This window comes from Pygocentrus nattereri, chromosome 6 (genome assembly GCF_015220715.1).
Source record: "Pygocentrus nattereri isolate fPygNat1 chromosome 6, fPygNat1.pri, whole genome shotgun sequence".
NCBI lineage: Eukaryota > Metazoa > Chordata > Actinopteri > Characiformes > Serrasalmidae > Pygocentrus > Pygocentrus nattereri.
Genome location: NC_051216.1, coordinates 20,707,175 through 20,727,683, shown reverse-complemented (window position 1 = coordinate 20,727,683; position 20,509 = coordinate 20,707,175). Strand labels below are relative to the sequence as shown.

General features: G+C 38.3%; 1 protein-coding gene across 1 annotated transcript in view; it reads right to left on the bottom strand.

Annotated features, from left to right (window-relative positions):
• Window positions 1–20,509, bottom strand: part of stk39 (serine threonine kinase 39) — a 53,320-nt gene that overhangs the window by 8,465 nt on the left and 24,346 nt on the right. The window contains exons 15-17 of the mRNA XM_017692278.2: window positions 3,250–3,302; window positions 2,336–2,404; window positions 2,160–2,224 (exon numbers count right to left, since the gene is read on the bottom strand). Coding sequence (XP_017547767.1) covers window positions 2,160–2,224; window positions 2,336–2,404; window positions 3,250–3,302 — 187 coding nt within the window. The remainder of the gene's footprint in view (window positions 1–2,159; window positions 2,225–2,335; window positions 2,405–3,249; window positions 3,303–20,509) is intronic.

Sequence of the window (20,509 nt, the reverse complement as noted above, 5' to 3'; positions counted from 1 at the left end):
AAAACATCATCTTCTTAAAAAGGAATTATAGCATCATCTGTCTACTTTATCTGGCAGTGATTTCCCTGCCAAAAAATGATGAAAATATGAACATATATCACTGGTACTTCTCATGAAAGTCTTCTGTTCAGACTTTGAAAAGCTCAGCAGGGTTCCCTCTAATGCATTCCTTTTAATGTGTTTAATTAGAAAAGCTGTTAAAGCATTAATTTGAGCATGTACATTTACACAACAAAATCAAACTAAGCTATTAGATAGTCTTGCTGCTGTCTGAGGCACACGTGATGAATTTTGAATCACCACTTACAAAACAATGTTTATGAGTAAATCTGTAGATACATGATAAGAAATTACAACTAAATTCTTATCATAGCTATTTTCATGCTGAGCACTGTGTAAGGCTATAGTATGAGGTAATGTAAGTATATGTATAGTACTCTTCAAAAGTCTAAGGTTACATTTCATTTATTTAATTTCCAGTCAAAACAGCCATTACACACAAGTCATTAATCTTTCAGGAGATATTTCTGAGGAGATTACATTTAAGATAAATTTAAAAATTATTAAAAGATATAGACAAAATGTGTTTTTAAATGTGACACTAGTGGATGTTTTTTTTCTGTTCCAACTTACTGTAATACATATCGTGTATCATGAAAATGTCTTCAAGTATTGTGATTTTTGCTATCATACCCACCCCTAATTGCAAGTGTTATGGATGCTAACGAGTGCCTTTGTATGAAAAAATCAAAAATGATGAAAATTTGATGGACGGTGCAACAATAATTAAGGGCGGTGAGATCACTCTGAATTTTGCAAGTGGTCGGTTAAAGGATGTGTAGCTAGCAAGAAGCTGTTACTCAGAAAAGGAAAAAGGATTTTCGCAAGGCAAAGAAGTTACTGGTGTTCTCTAAACAATGGAGTGGCCAGCCCAGAGCCCAGACCTCAACATCACTGAATGTGTTTGGGATCATGTGATGCAGATCAACTTCTAAAGCACTGTTCAGACACGATTGGTTTTCCACAGGGATGTTGAGTAACATCCCTTTACCACACGACATCTGTTATGTTCATCACCAATTCTCACAGGATAAGAAATCTCAGAGATACGAGTGGCTACTCTATTTACGGACTGCCTTTACTCTTGAAATAAGTAGAAACAGCTGTTATTCCATTTATCCTAACCATCTGTCTTGTCTTAGTGAATGCACTGTCATTTACATTATCATTAGCTTGGAAATTCATAGCCAACAGTCAAAATTACATCATAGAATCAAACTTTTTTCTGTAAGTTTTACGTGTTTTAATGTTCTTACTTGTTGGCTTGAAGTAGGATGGTAGACATGAACTTTCAGCCACAGAGAACACAAAAAATGCCTCTTCGAGTCCTTTCATTCTAACAAAACTCCTTTTCCACAAAAAATTTTACAGACATATCGATTCACATAGGATTAATATAACCCGGGTTATGTCTAGTGCTTGTCTTAAAGGAGGTAAAAGACGGCTAAATCTTTACCCACGCAGAGAAACAGAGATAAAAAGTACATTACCTCACCCACATGTAAAAATAAACCTGTGCGAATAGGGCTTAATAGTGAACTTTTTGCAGGTCTAGAAATACCAGGCTTCCTCGTGAAAAGGTTTGGAAACTTATACACTGACAAGACATAAAAGTACATTTCATTGTTCATTTAATTTTATTCTATCAATGTTTTGAACAAGCGGAAGATAATGGATGGATGGATGGATGGATGGATGGATGGTTGGATGGATTTGAACAAATAAATGTGTACTGCCCAATTAAACAGCTTTACATATTTTCTCAGACAGTCCAAGATGTTTGCGGTGGTACTTCTAGTCCTGGAGTATCAGTGCCCTGACTGTTCTAGAGATTTCTCTGCTCTACACACCCAGCTCACCTCAGGAAAGGCTTGTTTATTAGTTCATTAATTGCATCAGGTGTTCTGGGAGCAGGGGTAATCTAAAATGTGCAGAGCAGTGGTTCTCCAGGACCAAGACTGAGAACTACTGATTTAGAGTATTAGTTTTGAGCTGACACTTTTGATTTAAAAATAAAAGAATCGTGTTCACTTTATTCCTCTGTACTTTTATGCTTCTGGACAAGGTGTTTTTTTGGCATTTCCCACTGAAATACTCACCAGCTTAAAGGTCAACACTTTATAGGTAACTGGGTCTTCTACAATCTTCTGAAGGTTAGCAGCAACTGAAAGACGTGTGTAAAAATGCACAGTCACACATACAAGGCAATCCTAAAGGGGCACACGGTTACTTGACATGAATTAGACACTATGCTGGAAATAAAGTGTAACATTACCAACTACAACATCGTGTCCATTGACCAGACCAGCAGAAAACAGTTCCTGAGAAACACCATCAGCAGTATCTATAAAGGCAAACAAACCCCATGAGATGACAGGAAAAGGGCAAATAAATGCATAGATATCCCTCGAATACACCCAGTGCCCCCAGAAATAATGACACTATTGGAAAAACTGACTTTGAATAAATGTATTTACTATTTATTACACTCACCGGCCACTTTATTAGGTACACCTTGCTAGAAAAAGGTTGGACCCCCTTTTGCCTTCAGAACTGCCATAATTCTTCGTGGCTCACTTTCAACAAGGTGTTGGAAACATTCCTCAGAGATTTTGGTTGGTTATTTGAGTTACTGTTGCCTTTTTATCATCTCGACCCAGTCTGCCCATTCTCCTCTGACCTCTCACATCAACAAGGCATTTTTGTCCACAAAACTACCGCTCACTGGATATTTTCTCTTTTTCGGACCATTCTCTGTAAACGCTAGAGATGGTTGTGTGTGAAAATCCCAGTAGATCAGCAGTTTCTGAAATACTCAGACCAGCCCATCTGGCACCAACAACCATGCCACATTCAAAGTCAGTTAAATCACCTTTCTTCCCCACTCTGATGCTTGGTCTGCACTCCAGCAAGTTGTCTTGACCACCTCTACATGCACTGAGTTATGGCCATGTGACTGGCTGATCAGCTATTTGTGTTAACAAGCAAATGAACAGGTGTACCTAATAAAGTGGCTGGTAAGTGTAAATATGCACACATGTCAGTGTTGTATTATATGGCTTTTTAACCTGTATACTAAACACAAACTGCACACAATAGCAAGATGGCCTATCATGCCTTATCATGTGCAGTGTCCATAGGGGTGCTAGCCATCTTCTGTTAATATAATGTATTCAGAACAGCTCTCACCTTGTCCTGGAGTGAATTCAAACCGTATGTCATTCAGCTCCTTTCTCGAGTTCCTGAGAGAGTGAGAAGAGAGAGGGAGAGAGGGGGGAAGGGAGGGAGAGAAAGATGAGGCCACCTGTCTCTCTAAGAGTCAGCCAAGAAAGATCACAACCACAACCCAACTGAGCTGTTTCAATTGGGAATATCTGATATGCATGCAACACACACCACACACATGTAAACATACACAGCAAACAAAGTTTTAAATACAAAATACTAAACTTGGAAAATTAAAATGTTGGTGTATAGAATAAATACCAATATGTGAATGTGCAGTATAAGCTCACTAGTTCCTATACAATCTGGGGTTTAAAATTGGCCACTGTAGTGAGACATTTTATTTGATATAATTATGATGCAAAAAGTGACAAACGATGAATGCTAAAATAGCAAAGTAAAAGGAAAGAGACAGTTACATTTTCATGAAATCAGTGCTGAGAATGAAGCAAACTGAATATGGTTCTCATATTGCAGAAAATAGGGCTCCCCCACCTCTGAAATCCCACTTTAACCCCTGTATGCAATATTTGGCACACACTAGTGTGGTAAACTGATGTGTATGTTAATAGGGGAGGGAATATCTAGGTACCTCATGATTTCAATTTGGGGTGTCATAATGAGATTACAAAATTAATCTCAATGCATCTTATTGCATATTATTTTTTTTATATCAACCGCCTACATTAGGATTGTTTCCCTGCACTTCTTAAAAGGGCCTTCCAGCACCTTTTTTATTTTTTGCATAATTCAGTTAGTGAGATGTAAAAAAAAAAGCAAGTCACCCCCTAGAGTGCATAATATGATTAAACGATTCAGGGAATGCAGAGAAATCTCTGTGTGTCAAGGACAACGCTGAAAACCACAACTGAATGACTCTTTTTATCCAATTAACATCACCATGATATTGCTAACTTATGTTAGCACTTTAATGATGCCTTCCATATAAATATTGATGCTTTCAATACTGTAATCATTTCAGTGTTTTGTGAACCTATTTAGAATCATCCAATAGAGAATCATGATGTATCTACGAATTGATTATTTTTCCCACCCATTACATGCTAGAATGTAACAATGAGCAATGAATGCCTAAACGTACACAATGAAAACCTTTTTCATTACGCTCACTAAAACATATAATTTGAGTGATACTATTAGTGCTTTTTAAAGGCTCACCAGACTTACATTGATTTTATTTAAAATTAAGTATTCAGTGCAATTTTCCATTTCAGCTTACTTAATCATAATTTATTAATTGTTCTTTCTATGTATATGCTACTTTAGCAAAGGCAACATTGCATCAGTCTTATTGTGTTCTAAATCAGTCAGGTCTGCTCCTTAACCCCCTTCCATCAACTCTTACTTTATCACTCTAACAGCACAAAGCCAAGACAGGACAGAGAAAGGACAGTTATTGTTGTTCTTCTACGAGGAGGAACAAATCTAAGTAGCTAGGTGTAAAAAGCACTAGTGGGAGTGAGTTTGGATGCACGCCCAGCCATTTGGTTTGGAGTTTGACTCTGCATTAATTAGATTTGACACAATAAAGGAAGGCAGCCTCGCAGCATTAAAGCAGAGCAAGACCAATCACTACACCAATCACTTCCTTATACACTCTACAACTGCATGCTTTAAATCCCTCTGTGTTATCAAGGCCTGAGGCTAAACATTGAGTAGTTGGTTTAACAATTATCACTAAATAACGCACAACACAAACTGTAATCAGTCAGACACTGCTGGATATTTATGGCAGATGAAATGTTGCTTCGTATGATGTGCATTTTGGCACGTTTTTTTTTTTTAGGTTAAAGCTTCTGCATTTGAATTGCACGCCACCCTTATTTGTTGAGAGGATGTGCACTGTTCTTTCAAACTGACGATGCCTAATGGGAATCCACCAATAAAGATTTTTTTTGGGCAGATAACAACAATGGATAATTGGAACACTATTGTGGGAGCGTAATACAAGTAAAAACTCTAAAGCTGAATCATTCATTAGCCTTACATAGCCTGACAGCTAAATAAGACATGGTGACTGATGTAAACATTTACATTAAAGGGAAACTCCACCGATTTTTCAAAATGTCTGCATAATTAAATAATTCAGATGGTTTGATGTAAAATTCTCTATCCTAGAGAAATTTATAAAGTCAGAATTGTTTACAATGTTCATGATAGGAACCAGATATCCTAAGAGTTTAATGCCTCTAAAAGCTACACACTACATCACAAAAAAACTATTACATGCAATGGTAATGAATAAAGTGCCTGATACACTGTTTTAAGTATTATTCAAATTCATTTATGGCAGAACTGGTATAAGCAGGGTGGTTGTGATATATCTCTAAAAAATATTTTAAACAGTCTCAAAGATTTAGCACTATTTCATCATTAACAGCATTACACATAAAACTTAGAACATATGTAGGTTCACTAGTCATTTTGGATGATAAGTAAAATAAAAGTAGGAATAAAAATAAAATGGCTAAATTTGTGTTTTAGATATCACAACTGCTGGTTCCTACCACCAGAGACCTCCTTTGGTCAGCAGGGGTGTATGGTGTGAACAGAGGGAATACAGTGTAGAAATTGCTGCAATATATCAAACGGATTATTAGTTTATATTCAATATGTTTTCTATCACACATTAATTTTTGACAAGCCATGATGTGTCTAATACAAAAACATTTTTTTTGAGATGAGTAACAGCAGATAGCAGACTGTTGCAGTTAGCGTTCATTTATGGCACTGTGACAGTGTCTTGGAAAACTTATTATCTTACATCGGGAAGCAGAGACAGTACAACCAACAAAACAAACACTGTGCAGAATTTCTCTCTCAAATTTCTACTCTCAAGACCTGCTTTGCCACTGCTGAAGAGAACTGTGGTAACACTTGGAAGAGCTTCACTGACGTCAAGGTAGGTTATGACTGGCTGTGAGATTACAAGAACTGATTTGATTGGCTTAGCTGGTGGAAAATTCCCCTTTCATTTCAGATGTTCTTATTCAGAACCACTTAAAATAAATGACTGTAAAATTAGGAGTCTTGTCTCAGGAGTATTTGTGACATTCTTCCCTCAATAAAGAACTGAATCTCCAATCTTTCATGTGCGGGCCAGAGGTGTTTTCCACCACACCTCTTTTTGACTGCAATGTGAAGAATGGGAATGCCTGGCATTAGTGAATATACAGTATGTGTACTAAAGACTATACGTGCACTGAAGAGTTATTACCTGCTAACTTCAATTCAAACGCAATTATATATTCAGGCCAATAATAGTTACATTTTTCCCCTTTGTCTGTAAATAATATAGTCTATACAACATTCTATAAATGTGGGCACCCTTCACATCAAGGAAGGGCTCCAATATATTTATGGGTGCAACGTTTATGACATTAATGACCTAAAATTTTAGACCTAGACACCAAAGCAAACTTTTCAGTCCAAGCCCCCTGTACCTAGAACATCAGGTATTCAATTTTATTATTTCCTTTGTGAGAACACCTGAATATTGAATACTGATATATTGTGCACAGCTCCATTTTCAAACCCTATGAAGTATGAACACACCTCTTCAGTGAGCATGGCAGAGGACTGGCACTTGCTGATTCGCGTTTATGATGAGTTGCTCTCCTGTAACCGTGCACAGTGCTGAGACAGACCCTCGCTTTGTTCTGCCTCAACATCAGATGGGCTTTTGCCAGTGTAAGCTATGGGGGACTTGTGACCCTGTAAACGTCCCGGATGGTTTCAGAGACAACTCGGAGCGACTCTTATAATATGCACAGTCTCACCTAGCCCTTTGCCACGAAGACAATGAAAGGACCAGAGTTGGCACTGCTGCTGAAAACAAGCCTTCTCTTCACGCTCTACTCTACTCGACATTTCAAAGTGGAAAGGTGACATGGCTGCGTAGCTGCGTCACAGCATGGAGGACTTTGAATACTAGCTGCGGCAATTCTGCCAGCTCTATGGAGGACATTTTTCAGTGCAAGACAATAGAATCAAATTCACAAAGGCCTTTTGCTTTTCTCCTGCTGGTCATGGTGTTTAACAGGTAGCTGGAGGGAAGTAATTAATCCAGTAGGAAGATTTAATATAAATTATATCTAAAGCCACTTTACTGTCCTTAAACTGAAAGCTACAAACTAATCTCTTCACTCTGACTGTAGGTAATCTCAAACACTGACTTAACTGTTAAAAAAATGAGCTGTGTTTACCAAGATATGGCCCACGTCCAAACTCAATAGGTTTCAGCATGATTCTTTAAGACCCTGGGTGCAACAATGTGCAAAAAATATGCTCAACAGTTTCCAATTAAATGTGAAGCGTGTGATACAATATAAACACAAACAGCAATAATTTGCATAATTCCAATTTAAATGTTATTCTAAGCACACCTGTTCTTCTGAAAATATCAGCAAGAAACATTTCAATGTTTGATAAAATACTGGAATGTAACCTCATACCTCTGTGCAAACCTACAAGTCACTGTTCTACTCAAAATCATAAAAAAATCCTTAGAAAGCTATACTAAACTCTCACTGTCACTAAGAGAAGCCTCTCAAAAGCATTGATCTAAGATTAGGTCTTATTATGTCATGGAATTTTATTCAACATTAGATAAACAGCACAGGCTGATTCTAGATCAGCATGATTTCTCTAAGAAGTTTGATAAATAACGGGCAATGTAAATTTTCTTGGGGGAAAAGCACATACTGTGTATCACAAAAGTGAGTACAGCCCTCACATTTCTGCAAATATTTTATTATATCTTTTCATGGGACAACACTATAGAAATGAACCTTGGATAAAGCTTAAATGTCATCATGCAGGAGTGGAAGAGGATTCCAGTAGCAACTTGTGCAGCTCTGGTGAATTCCATGTGGGTTAAGGCAGTGCTAGATAATGGTGGTCACACAAAATATTGATGCTTTTAGCAGAATTTGGACATGTTCACTCTGAGGTGTACTCAGTTGTGTTGCCAGCTATTTAGACATCAGAAGGCAGTAAATCTATACTGCTGTACACTGACTTCTTTAAGCTATATCCAAGTTTCATTTCTATAGTGTTGTCCCATGAAAAAAATATAATAAAATATCTGCAGAAATGTGAGGGCTGTACTCACATTTGTGATATAAAGTATGTGCTTTTCCCCTGAGAAAAGTGACATTGCCCCTTATATATCAAACTTCTTAGAGAAATAATGCTGATCTAGGATCAGCCTGTGCTGTTTATCTAATGTTGAATAAAATTCAACTTATCGACAGTGATGGTGTAGTATATCTCTCTAAGGTTTTTTTTTATGATTTTTTTTATTTATTTTATTTATTGATTTTTTTTGTGTCTATTTGTAACTTTTCATAACCTTTGTGTTTGGAACAATAAAATAAAAAGCCTGGAGTCAACACAACTTGGAAACAATGTAACTGCAATGGAATATAGCACAATTACGTTACCTAACTAAAAAGTACTGTAGATGTACCCTTGAGCGTACCACCTCAGTGACAAGAGGGGTACCGCCCCCTGATAGTTTAGTACCATTTTCGTATGCTCATGGATTACCAAGTCAACTGAATCAACTTAAGGTGAAATCAAAGTAACTTCGAGTACTTTCATACCTACTTTGTTTGGTGCAGATCATTCAAACTTTTTCTTCAGTTTGATTCATTTGGAAAGGTGTGAATGATCCATCTGTACATGGATGCACACCAAAAATAGCAGTTCTCGATTGTATTGTATTGTATTGTAATGATTGTAATAAATATTAATAAACTGTAGGTTTTTTGTTACTAATGGAGACAAACATGAAAGTAACAGAGAGTTTGTGTCTCTGCCAAATTCCTGACCAATTGAATATATCAATTATCTAGCCAATATAACTTGGTCCACTTTGGCAATGTACAACCCCAATTCCAATGAAGTTGGGACGTTGTGTAAAACATAAATAAAAACAGAATACGATGATTTACAAATCCTTTTCAACCTATATTCAATTGAATACACTACAAAGACAAGATATTTATTCATCTATATGTTCAAACGGATAAACTTTATTGTTTTTTGCAAATATTCACTCATTTTGAATTTGATGCCTGCAACACATTCCAAAGAAGTTGGGACAGGGGCATGTTTACCACTGTGTTACATCATCTTTCCTTTTAACAACACTCAATAAGCGTTTCAGAACTGAGGACACTAATTGTTGAAGCTTTGTAGGTGGAATTCTTTCCCATTCTTGCTTCATGTACAACTTCAGTTGCTCAACAGTCCGGGGTCTCCGTTGTCGTATTTTGCACGGCATAATGCACCAGACATTTTCAATGGGAGACAAGTCTGGACTCCAGGCAGGCCAGTCTAGTACCCGCACTCTCTTACTACGAAGCCACGCTGTTGTAACACATGCAGAATGTGGCTTGGCATTGAAGCAGGCATTGAACGTTGCTTGCATGGCAGCATATGTTGCTGCAAAACCTGTATGTACCTTTCAGCATTAATGATGCCTTCACAGATGTGCAAGTTACCCATGCCATGGGCACCAACACACCCCCATACCATCAGAGATGCTGACTTTTGAACTTTACGCTGATAACAATCCGGACAGTCCTTTTCCTCCTTGGCCCAGAGGACACAACGTCCATGATTTCCAAAAACAATTTGAAATGTGGACTCGTCAGACCACAGGACACTTTTCCACTTTGTGTCAGTCCATCTCAGATGAGCTCGGGCCCAGAGAAGCCAGCGGTATTTCTGGGTGTTTTTGATATATGGCTTTCGCTTTGCATGGTTTTTAATGCAGTGCTGCCTGAGGGATGGAAGGTCACGGGCATTCAGTGTTGGTTTTCTGCCTTGCCGTTTACTTGCAGAGATTTCTCCAGATTCTCTGAATCTTTTGATGATATTATGGACTGTAGATGATGAAATCCCTAAATTCCTTGCAATGGCACATTGAGAAACGTTGTTCTTAAACTGTTGGACTATTTGCTCACGCAGTTGTTCACAAAGTGGTGAACCTCGCCCCGTCCTCGCTTGTGAACGACTGAGCCTTTCAGGGATGCACCCTTTATACCCAATCATGACACTCACCTGTTTCCAATTAACCTGCTCACTTGTGGAATGTTCCAAACAGGTGTTTTTTGAGCATTCCTCAACTTTCCCAGTCTTTTGTTGCCCCTGTCCCAACTTCTTTGGAACGTGTTGCAGGCATTAAATCCAAAATGAGTGAATATTTGCAAAAAACAATAAAGTTTATCCGTCTGAAAATTAAATATCTTGTCTTTGTAGTGTATTCAATTGAATATAGGTTGAAAAGGATTTGCAAATCATCGTATTCTGTTTTTATGTTTTACACAATGTCCCAACTTCAGTGGAATTGGGGTTGTAAAATCAACTAAAAATATATCACAAAACCACAAACTCTGGTGCACATTTTAGCAAACAAACCAGGTGTGAAAACACACCTACTCTTTGTCCATTTGAGTTTATGCTGAATCTAAAGTTTGGCTACACGGAGCCACAGTAAAATGAATTTAGCATACCTCTCTAAAGATTACGTTGAATAATCTGATAAAAAGAACTCTCATCTCTCTCTTGAACTCTTAACACAATAATGCATAACCATAAATGAATGGTCAAAGTGATATTCATATGAGCTGATGAAGATATAAACAGTCAAATCTAGCCTCAGTCCACTGAGAAAGGAGAGAGAGAGAGAGAGAGAGAGAGAGAGTGTGTTTTTGGGTGTGTGTATGTGTGTGTGTGTCATACACTGATCAGTATTTAAAACCTTCCCTCCAGCTGTGCTATTCTACCAACGCGCTGATTTACTAGATTGACAGTTGCATTAGCTTCATTTCCTCCAATCCCAGATTACGCTGACAGCACTTATCACTGATCTCATTTGAGTTTTAAAAATATCCCCTACTACCACCCACACACTGTTTAATCCAACGCCACAGTGACAGTTTTAAGAAACACATTTTAAGCCGAACATTCATGTGCATATCAGAGTTGGCATAAGTTGATGTAATGGATCTGACTTTGGGATGTATCGCAGGGTATGGGCGACAATGTAGGCTGCAACCTAAGCTGCTATCAAAACACATACGCTAGGATTTAACTTCTAGCTTTTATTTACTACCGTACTAGAAGCGCATCAGTTACTCAGCTGACAAGCAGCCATCTGCAGGAGCATGAAGTGAAAATCTTAGCCGGGAGAGGAGGGATAAAGTGAGAAAGACTCTGTGTGTTATCTGGCATGAGTAGGAGAGGGCTGCCGAACGAGGGCTGCCTGTCATAGCCACATCTAACTAACAGGCCCTGAACCTTCAATCTCAATCTGCCTACTTATTCTCCCTCAGGAGCAGATGCCAGAGATAGAGAGTGCGAGAGAGAGAGCAAGAGAGAGGGAGAGAGAGAGAGAGAGAGAGAGAGAGAGAGAGAGAGAGAGAGAGAGAGAGAGAGGGAGAGAGAGAGAGAGAGAGAGAGAGAGAGAGAGAGAAAGAGACAGACAGATAGGCAGACAGAGAGAGAGAGGGAGGGAGAGAGAGAGAGAGAGAGAGAGAGAGAGAGAGAGAGAGAGAGACAGACAGATAGGCAGACAGAGAGAGAGAGGGAGAGAGAGAGAGAGAGAGAGAGAGAGAGAGAGAGAGAGAGAGAGAGAGAGAGAGAGAGAGAGAGAGAGAGAGAAAAGAAGAAGAGCAAGAGTGAAAGAGAATAAAAGGAACAGATTACAGTGCGGTAAAGAAAGTGGCAGACTTAGAGTGGTAGGAACATGGCGCTACAACCAACAAGTGTTTCCCAGGCTATGTTCTGTGGCCATTATAGAAAAAGGGTCTGTACTTGCAAAATCCAGTCAGACATACAACTTTAATCATAATAAACATCAATAGATGAGCTACAGCCAGTAAATGTAAGCCTACAATGTTCATCTGTACAGTAGGTGCACCTGATAAATGGCCAAAATGAGTATTTTATAGGTGCTTCCATTATTTTATACACCCTGTATGCCTCCACAAGGAAACCTGTTTTATCTAATGTTTGTTCATTTCACTTCAATATTTTTACTGAAGAAAAACTAAACTGTTAAAGAAACACTAAAAACCTAGAATTTCAAAGCAAACATCACTATGCTACATCGTATCACACCCCCAGTGAAGACAGGTTGTAAATTACAGGGATATCAGCTTGGCTACTGAGGTGTTAACACTGATGACTATGTGCAAATGATGGTATATATTTATGTACAAAAGTGTAGAAGTTTTGCTTTGCATACCCAAGTGAAGTGTTTCTGTTCTCGATGTGAGTCTTTTTTAACATCAGAGCATGAGGCATTTTCCAGTTAGCTGCTGTGATTGGGCGAATGTGTGGCTGAGCAGAAGGTGTGAATGAAGAAAGAAAAGCCATTCGGTGCATTTATAGATGAGTTGTTCATGTTTTCACATCACTGAGAGGTCAAGCTTTCTGTGTATGCAATCACTCTCTCACACGCACACGCACACGCACACACACACACACACACACACACTCACAAAGAGAGAGACAGAGAGAGAAAAACTGAACCATCTGAGCTCTAGCAGCCCCCAGGCTCAAGTTGTAGAAGTGACGTTTGCCTTGATGGAATTAGCCATCCAATCAATTGTGAGGCGGGATGGAGGGCCAGTGGCCCTGTTCCGGCCCAGAGGTGATATTCTTAAGCCTGCGGTCACTGGAAATTGGCTTCTTGCTTGTTGTTTTCCTTTTTTTCGTGCTTGCTTGTGCTCTCACCCTCTTTTGTGCCTGATCTTTCTGATTTTGTTTCTTATCAGATCCACTGTGCCAAGCACTCCCTTAATACCAGTCTCACAATGGCAACAAAACAACAAAAATAACTCTAAAGAGCCCAGCCCCGCTCATTATTTTTTATTGAAGAATGAAAAAAAAGACTCATTCGATAATTCAAGCACAATTAATTGTTTCTTCCTTCAGTGCACTCCACTTTTCCCCACAGAGGAGCTAACTAATCAGTGTGGCAGCAGCTTTATGACCTCCTGGAGTGCAGAGGATTTTTAACTTTAATTTAAGAACTTAATTTCATTTCAAAGTCTAACTTAACATGGTTTAATTCTTTGCTGCTTTTTTATAAGGGAAAATATGTTGAGGTGATTTGAGCTTTACAAGCACATGGGGAACCAAAAACTTTCATACATTTTACCCCTTAACTCTTATTTTATTCATACAGTCCCTTGCATTCGTACAATTATAATGAAAATTACTGAATGCTTAAGATTGGCCAGTATTGATATGACATAACAATACTGATCAAATACATTTTTTTTAATGATATGTATAGATAACAAAAAACTTGTTTAACTAATGTATACAGTTTGCTGAGTGCTTTAGGTCCTAAAGAGCAACTTAAATACATAACAAAATAAGTTTCTGTAAATGTGTTTTCTGTTTGGTTAATGTTAACAAAACTGTTTAAGCTTCCCTTCAATTTGATGAGTAGAGAAGATCTAAGCAATCTAAAGAAGCTATGTCAGGTTTGTAGGACATTATTTTAGCAAAGAGTACTAGAATGAATATTGTAACTTTATTAATGCAAACATAAATATTATCTCATACTGCAATATGCTTGGGAAATATAGTGATATTGAATTTGAACTTTCAGTAACACTCAGCACTAGTAGATCCATAGTTCTGAATTCTGTCTTGTATGCTACAGTTGTTATCTGAATGCCTGTGTGAGTGTGACTCCCTCTTTCTGGAACACTCTCAGCTTAACCTTAATCCTGTTGTCCAGCACACTGTGAAACTGTGCCTTCAGCACAAAACCCCAACTTCAGATCATGACACCGCTTCTTTCTTTTTCCTTTCTTTTTCTGAGCACACTTTCTCTCTTCATCAATCTCACTTCCCCTTTCTGTCCTCATCCCTGCGTTCTCTCTTTCCCCTTTATCAACCCTATCTCCCCCACTCGGTTCCTGAGCACTAGCACTGTAGCCTTCACATAGCCAGTGTCTGACACACACATGTGCACCCTTGTCAACACTGGAGCAGCCCAGATCAGAGGATGAAAGAAGGCGTGGCTGATGAAGGGAGGAAAAAAAATGTAAGACACAGTCAAATAAGATAACTCCCTATTGGAGGACAGTTTGAGGTGTCTTAATTCTAATTTTCAAAAGTTAACCCTTATAAGCAGAGTTATTCCTTATTACTGTGGTTTTGCTAAACTATCCAAATGTAAGTATGTAATTAGATATATAACTTCAGAGTTAGTTATGAAATTAATTACATTATCATTTAACACATTCTATATCTACAGGTTAGATTCTGCACTTATGCCTTTGTCAAACCTACATTTTGTAAGTTTTGTGGATTTGGAGACCTCTTTGGTCTAATTGCGTGCAAAGTGTGCAAAAACATTTTGTAACATCGGTTGGGTTACAGACCCATCGGTTGGGCTACATTTGGATAAATGATTGTAAGCGTGATGAATGAGTTTTCAAAGAGAACTCAGTCAAAAAAAGAAGTGTTTTCCAATGATGTATGTGAATTATCTATTGTTCTCATGTTATCTCCACCAGTATAATGTTAATTTTACATTTTGAGACTTGTGCACCCAGTTTATCTGAGCCTGCATGTGACATTAATACACAAAAGACACGACGTGGTCTGAAAACTCCTATAAAGTCCGACTCAGACTTTTAATTTATTATTTCCACGGTGATCTGCAGTAGCACACAGTAATTGAGAATGGGTTTTTCTTCTGATTCAGCAATGCTATGTTTTTAATTTTAACAAAAAACAATGTCATTTTAATAAACAATAAAAATACAGCAAAAACAACAAACAAACAAAAAACACATTTCTGAAAGACTTTCTCCACTTTCACAGACAGTTTCATAGAAATGGATTAACCCTAGTCCTGGACTATTTGTTCCTTTTAAAAAGAGAATCTCCATTTAGAATGCTAGGCTTAATCCCTGTCTGGGAAAGTGACCATTAAAGCATTAGGAAACAGGGATTTGAAGTCACTTTGTGACCCATAAGTGAAATTCCAGGCCCCAGTGTGGTTAATTCTGAGTAGAATGTGAGGTCCTGATGCTGCTATATAAGGTCTACAGGCTGAGTCAAGCACTACACCTCAGCACCCTATTTACTGACATCATAATATATTTGTCCCTTGCTATGCTGCGTCTACACCATGTCTACAATGGAGACAGTGGAGTTAAAGTACCGCATGGCACAAATACTTGTCAAAAAAAAACCCAGCTTCCAGCTGATCCCCGATCTGTGAAATGCGACTAATGTAATTCACCCTCCACAAAAAGGTATCACTGGAGCGCATCAAATGTAATGTGATGCTCAGTCAACCGTCTACTGCATAAAAAAGGCTGCTTATACACTAGCAGCAAATAAACAGCTCTGCATATGATCCCCGCATAGACAGGAGGTACGGAAACATCCACATCATATTTCTACACAAAAGCAGTCAAAAGCGATTGGCCAAACAGCGGCGTGACGGGTAATGGGAGCTGACAGAGCTCAGTGAAACCTATTGAGCGTGATTTGTACGGCTATGGGAGTGGAAATGCCTTTAGAGTGAACAGGCCTGATAAGAGAAGTACGAGTCATGATACTGTCTGCTGTATGTGATGGAATTTGATGTGTAGATAGAGTCTATCATTATGAGATCTAATGAAGCAAAACAAGCCAAAGCATGAGAGAAATAGCATGTAGGCCCAGCTCATGTTGCTACTCTCATATAACAGTATAACGCTGCTGTCGGAACAAAACCTTGTATCTCCAAAATGGTAACTTTACAGGAGAAGGAAAAAACATACTTTACTTTTAATGTAAGTCAGTGGATTATATTCTTATTCCAAGTCATTTTTGGCTGTTTCTTTTGGTCCACACTTCATGAAATTTACACACAATGTAAAGGGCAACAGGCATTTTCAAATTATGTCAAAAACTGAAAAACAACAAAAATGGAGATTTTTGTTCCGACAGCAGCGATAAGATGCTTACATACTGCATGTTAAACCAGGCCTCATATATTAGCATAGAGTGTTTTGCGTGTTTATGAACTTCAGAATTTTGGGCTATTTCAGCAGTGTTTACTTATTTTTCTTACCTTCCCACATCTGATTCAACTTATCAGCTAGTTATCAAAGCTTTGATGAGTTTTAGCAGATATAGCAGAAAAAACACTCTAGACGAACTGCATATCAATGATGCAGCCTACGGTTCCTCTCAACTGTTCACTTAACTCCCACCACACTTCTAACACAATCCCTCTAAAACTGCCCTTCAAATTATCTCTGACAGTAGCCTCTAATGTATTCCCTGTTATACCTCTGCCTTACTTGGTGTGCCACAAGCTTGTTTGATCCTACTGTTCTACTGCAATTTTTCTCCAAATTCTCACCCACTACCTAGGACTCCCCTATCGCATGATGCCCCAAACTGAGAAGAGATATCTTGCATGTGCTTCTGGGTTCTTACTTCATCTATCAGTATACGCGATGGTGCTTGCAAGCAGCAAGCAGTCCATTCCTAGCACAACTGTTTTTAGTGCCTTGATGCATTAGTACACAATGAATGATTTGTTTTGAGGTAGCCATAGGGTGAGAAATACAGGTCATCTAGGAGGGTTCACAACTTCACTGCTAAATCACCTACAATTGGTGAGCTTCTGTCTTTAATATTCCTAGCTAACTAGACTTTATTAACTAACTAGAAATGCTGCACTGGTCTGCCTCAGGATAGCGTTGTAGCAAACTGGCTCACCCAGTTGGTTCTTCACAGCCTAGCCATGGTAACTATGCCTGGAATAACATTACAGTTTGCTGTAGTACAGTGTAAATCTTAAAAAAAGAATACAGCGAATAGTTACCGATTTCTTAAACTGAGAACCAAAAATGTAAAGATCTTCATTAATGTGTGGAAGACCACATTACCAAACTAGAAATGCGCCTTTCCATAGAAAGAACTGTTAAGCATTTTGTTGCTATTGAAGTTAGCATCAACACGGCTATGACATGTAAGTTAGTAGCCAGCCAACGCTGCCCAAGACAAAAGGTTTAGGCATCGCTGATATTAAGATTTGCCCTATTTAGCATTATGCAGAGGGATACACTTCAAAACAGGTTTTATTATTCATAAAGAGCCAGGGGAAATCAGGAGGTTTTCGTATAGGATGAGTAACATAACAGAGGCTGCCTAAGATGAGCTAATGAGCTACAGGTAACTGGTATAATACTTGATGTAGATGGAGACTCATCTTCTTCTATAGGGTTTTACCTCTTCAGTGGACGGTGTGTCAACATAGTAGTTACAAATAAAAAATGTATATATATTTAAATTATTTAAATTGATTCTAGACACCATCATAGCCTATATAGTTGTGCTCTTCTGCCCTCTCTGTCACATCATTAACAATGCATCCTTGGCAACATTCCTCAAGTTAGGTTTCATGTTTCGCAGTAAAGTATAACATAACATACTTACAAATACCGAGCAAAACTTTCAGGTTTTACAGTTCAGTTAAGACAAAAAGTTGGTGTGTCATCGAATTATTGGGCTGAATATTGTTTTTGTCTTCCTGTAATGAAATGTAAGATCTGAATAGTGATTTCAGTACTCGAATACTAGCACCTTGAACGGTGAAATCAAGTACCTGTGCACATCCCTAGCCTAGAAATCTTCCTGTACTGCAGCTTTTGGCTTTAAAAGTGCCATTAGCCTAGACCATATATTGGCTTTAGATTAAAGTAGTAAAGCAGAACTGGAGGAGTGTAAATGAGAACCTATAAGGAAGAGAAACAGTAACTGGAAGCTAAGTTCATTCATTTACACAGAAAGGTTAGAATAATCACACTTCCCTGAGCCCCTCTCCAGCTGGCTTTCTTTTAGAGTGTAGGGACTTGACAAACTACACTGTGTGCACAATTATTAGGCAAGTCTTATTTTTGAGGATTATTTTTATTAATGACCAACTACAGTGCTCTCAGTTAATCCAAAATGTTAATAAACCTCAAACATGAATGTTTAAGAAAGATAAAGTGAAGTTTTGGCTTTCTTAGGAGAATATCTATATGTGCACATTTATTGGGCAACTATAATGCTGCAGAATTATTACGCAGCTAAATGAAAAACACACATTTTCCCCATCTCACTTTTTTATTTTCATCTGTTCAAGTGAGAATTATAAACAAACAACTCAAAGCTTTCCAATGAACATTTCTGAGAAGAAAAAAAAGAAATTAGTGACCAATATAGCCACCCTTCTTTTCAATAACAGTGATAAGCCTTCCATTCATGGAGTCTGTCAGTTTCTTGATCTGTTGACGATCAACTTTTTGTGCAGCAGCAACCGCAGCCTCAGAGAGCCTTCAGAGAGCTGTACTGTTTTCCTTCACTGTAAATCTCCCGTTTAAGAATTGTCCACAAGTTCTCAATTGGGTTCAGGTCAGGTGAGGAAGGGGGCCATGTCATAAGTTTTTCATCTTTAATTCCTTTACTGGCTAGCCATGCAATGGAGTACTTGGATGCATGTGATGGAGCATTGTCCTGCATAAAAATCATTGTCTTTTTGAAAGTGCTGAACATCTTGTACTTCTTGATACTCCAGCTAGGTTGCAGTTCTGGAATATGACAGAACTGGAAGATAATGGGTTCCTGGTAGCTTCACGCTTGATTCTTCTAAAATCCTTGGCAGTTAATTTGCGTCTTTTTTTCTCAGCACGTTTCTTGCGACCCTGTTGACTATTAGCAACAAGTCGTTTGATGGTTCTGTGATCAAGCCCCAATATCTTAGCAATTTCAAGAGTTCTGCATCCCTCTGAGAGACTTTTGATAATTTTTAACTTTTCAGAGTCAGTTCAATCTCTTTTTTGGCCCATTTTGCCTAAAGAAAAAAGCTGCCTAATAATTATGCACACCTTGATATAGGGTGTTGACCTCCTTAGGCCACACCCTCCCTCATTACACAGATACACATCATCTGCTATGCTTAAATCCATTAAGCTTTCAAGTTTATCCAGCTTGGAGTTAGAAAATATGCCTAAAAATGATAAAATGGTCAAAATACTCACTTGCCTAATAATTGTGCACACAGTGTAAAGGGGAGTGTTATATGGAAAACTCTGCATACATGTGTATACCTTTTTGTGTGTGTGATTTGTATGGTGAAAAAGAAGATTAGTTAGTGTGTTTGGGAGGTGGGGCTGGGGGGGGCACTCAGCGCACTAGACTGGGACCTTGGGAGGAGCCAACAAAAGCTGTTATCACATCACCCCAGAGCACCATACAAACACAGCCACAAGTCTAGCTTCACTGGAAAACAACTATCCATAAACATTCTTCTGAGTAATCCCAACTCTGTTTGTTTTCGCTTTTCCCCCATTTTCAGCAGGAGAAAGCAGTACAAAAATAAACAAATAAACTGTTTTTTCCACTATTGTCTATTATATTTGAGTGTCTGCGTGCGAGTATGTGATAATATGCATGCAATCCTTTGCCTGTTTATTTGTTCTCCCATGTGTTTGGGCACATGCATAATTTTCTTTTAACAAATTCCAAAATGGGCTACATTTATGGTTTTAAAGAGAATTTGTTGCTATAAGCTTTATCCTTGACACTCTGGCCTTTAAATTATGCTCACATTAAGCTGCAAAGAAATGAAGAGGATCTAAATTCAGTGCAATAACTATAAATATGGTCGCTCCAGAGAGAATACCCCCTACCTCTCTTTATCGTTCTCTCGCTCTCTCTCTTCCTGCCCCGAGCCTCAGACTTGCTTGGATATATCACTTATTATCTTATCAAAGATGGAAAAACTGCCATCTCTTTGACTTCCTACTGCATCCTAATAAATTTCACATTTACATTTTTATTCTGCTGCGTGGTTAATGTTATGACTCAGAGTTTTTATACAGTGCTGTTCATTTTGATGTGAAGACAGAGGGCTAATCACACAGAAAAAATATCTGAATCAAATAATCAACAAAAAGGAAGTCTAGCTGCATATTAATAAGGAATTACATGCTAAATTTCCTGCTTTGAGTTCACTCCCTCATTTGAAATCAAATGGGAATTTGTCTTCACTCTAGCAGTAGCGTATTACTAAGGAGATGATGTGTCACCTGCCTTCTACTTAATGAGTGCCGGGATAGGCTCCAGCACCCCTGTGACCCAAAAGGATAAGCGGGTTAGATGATGAATGAATAAA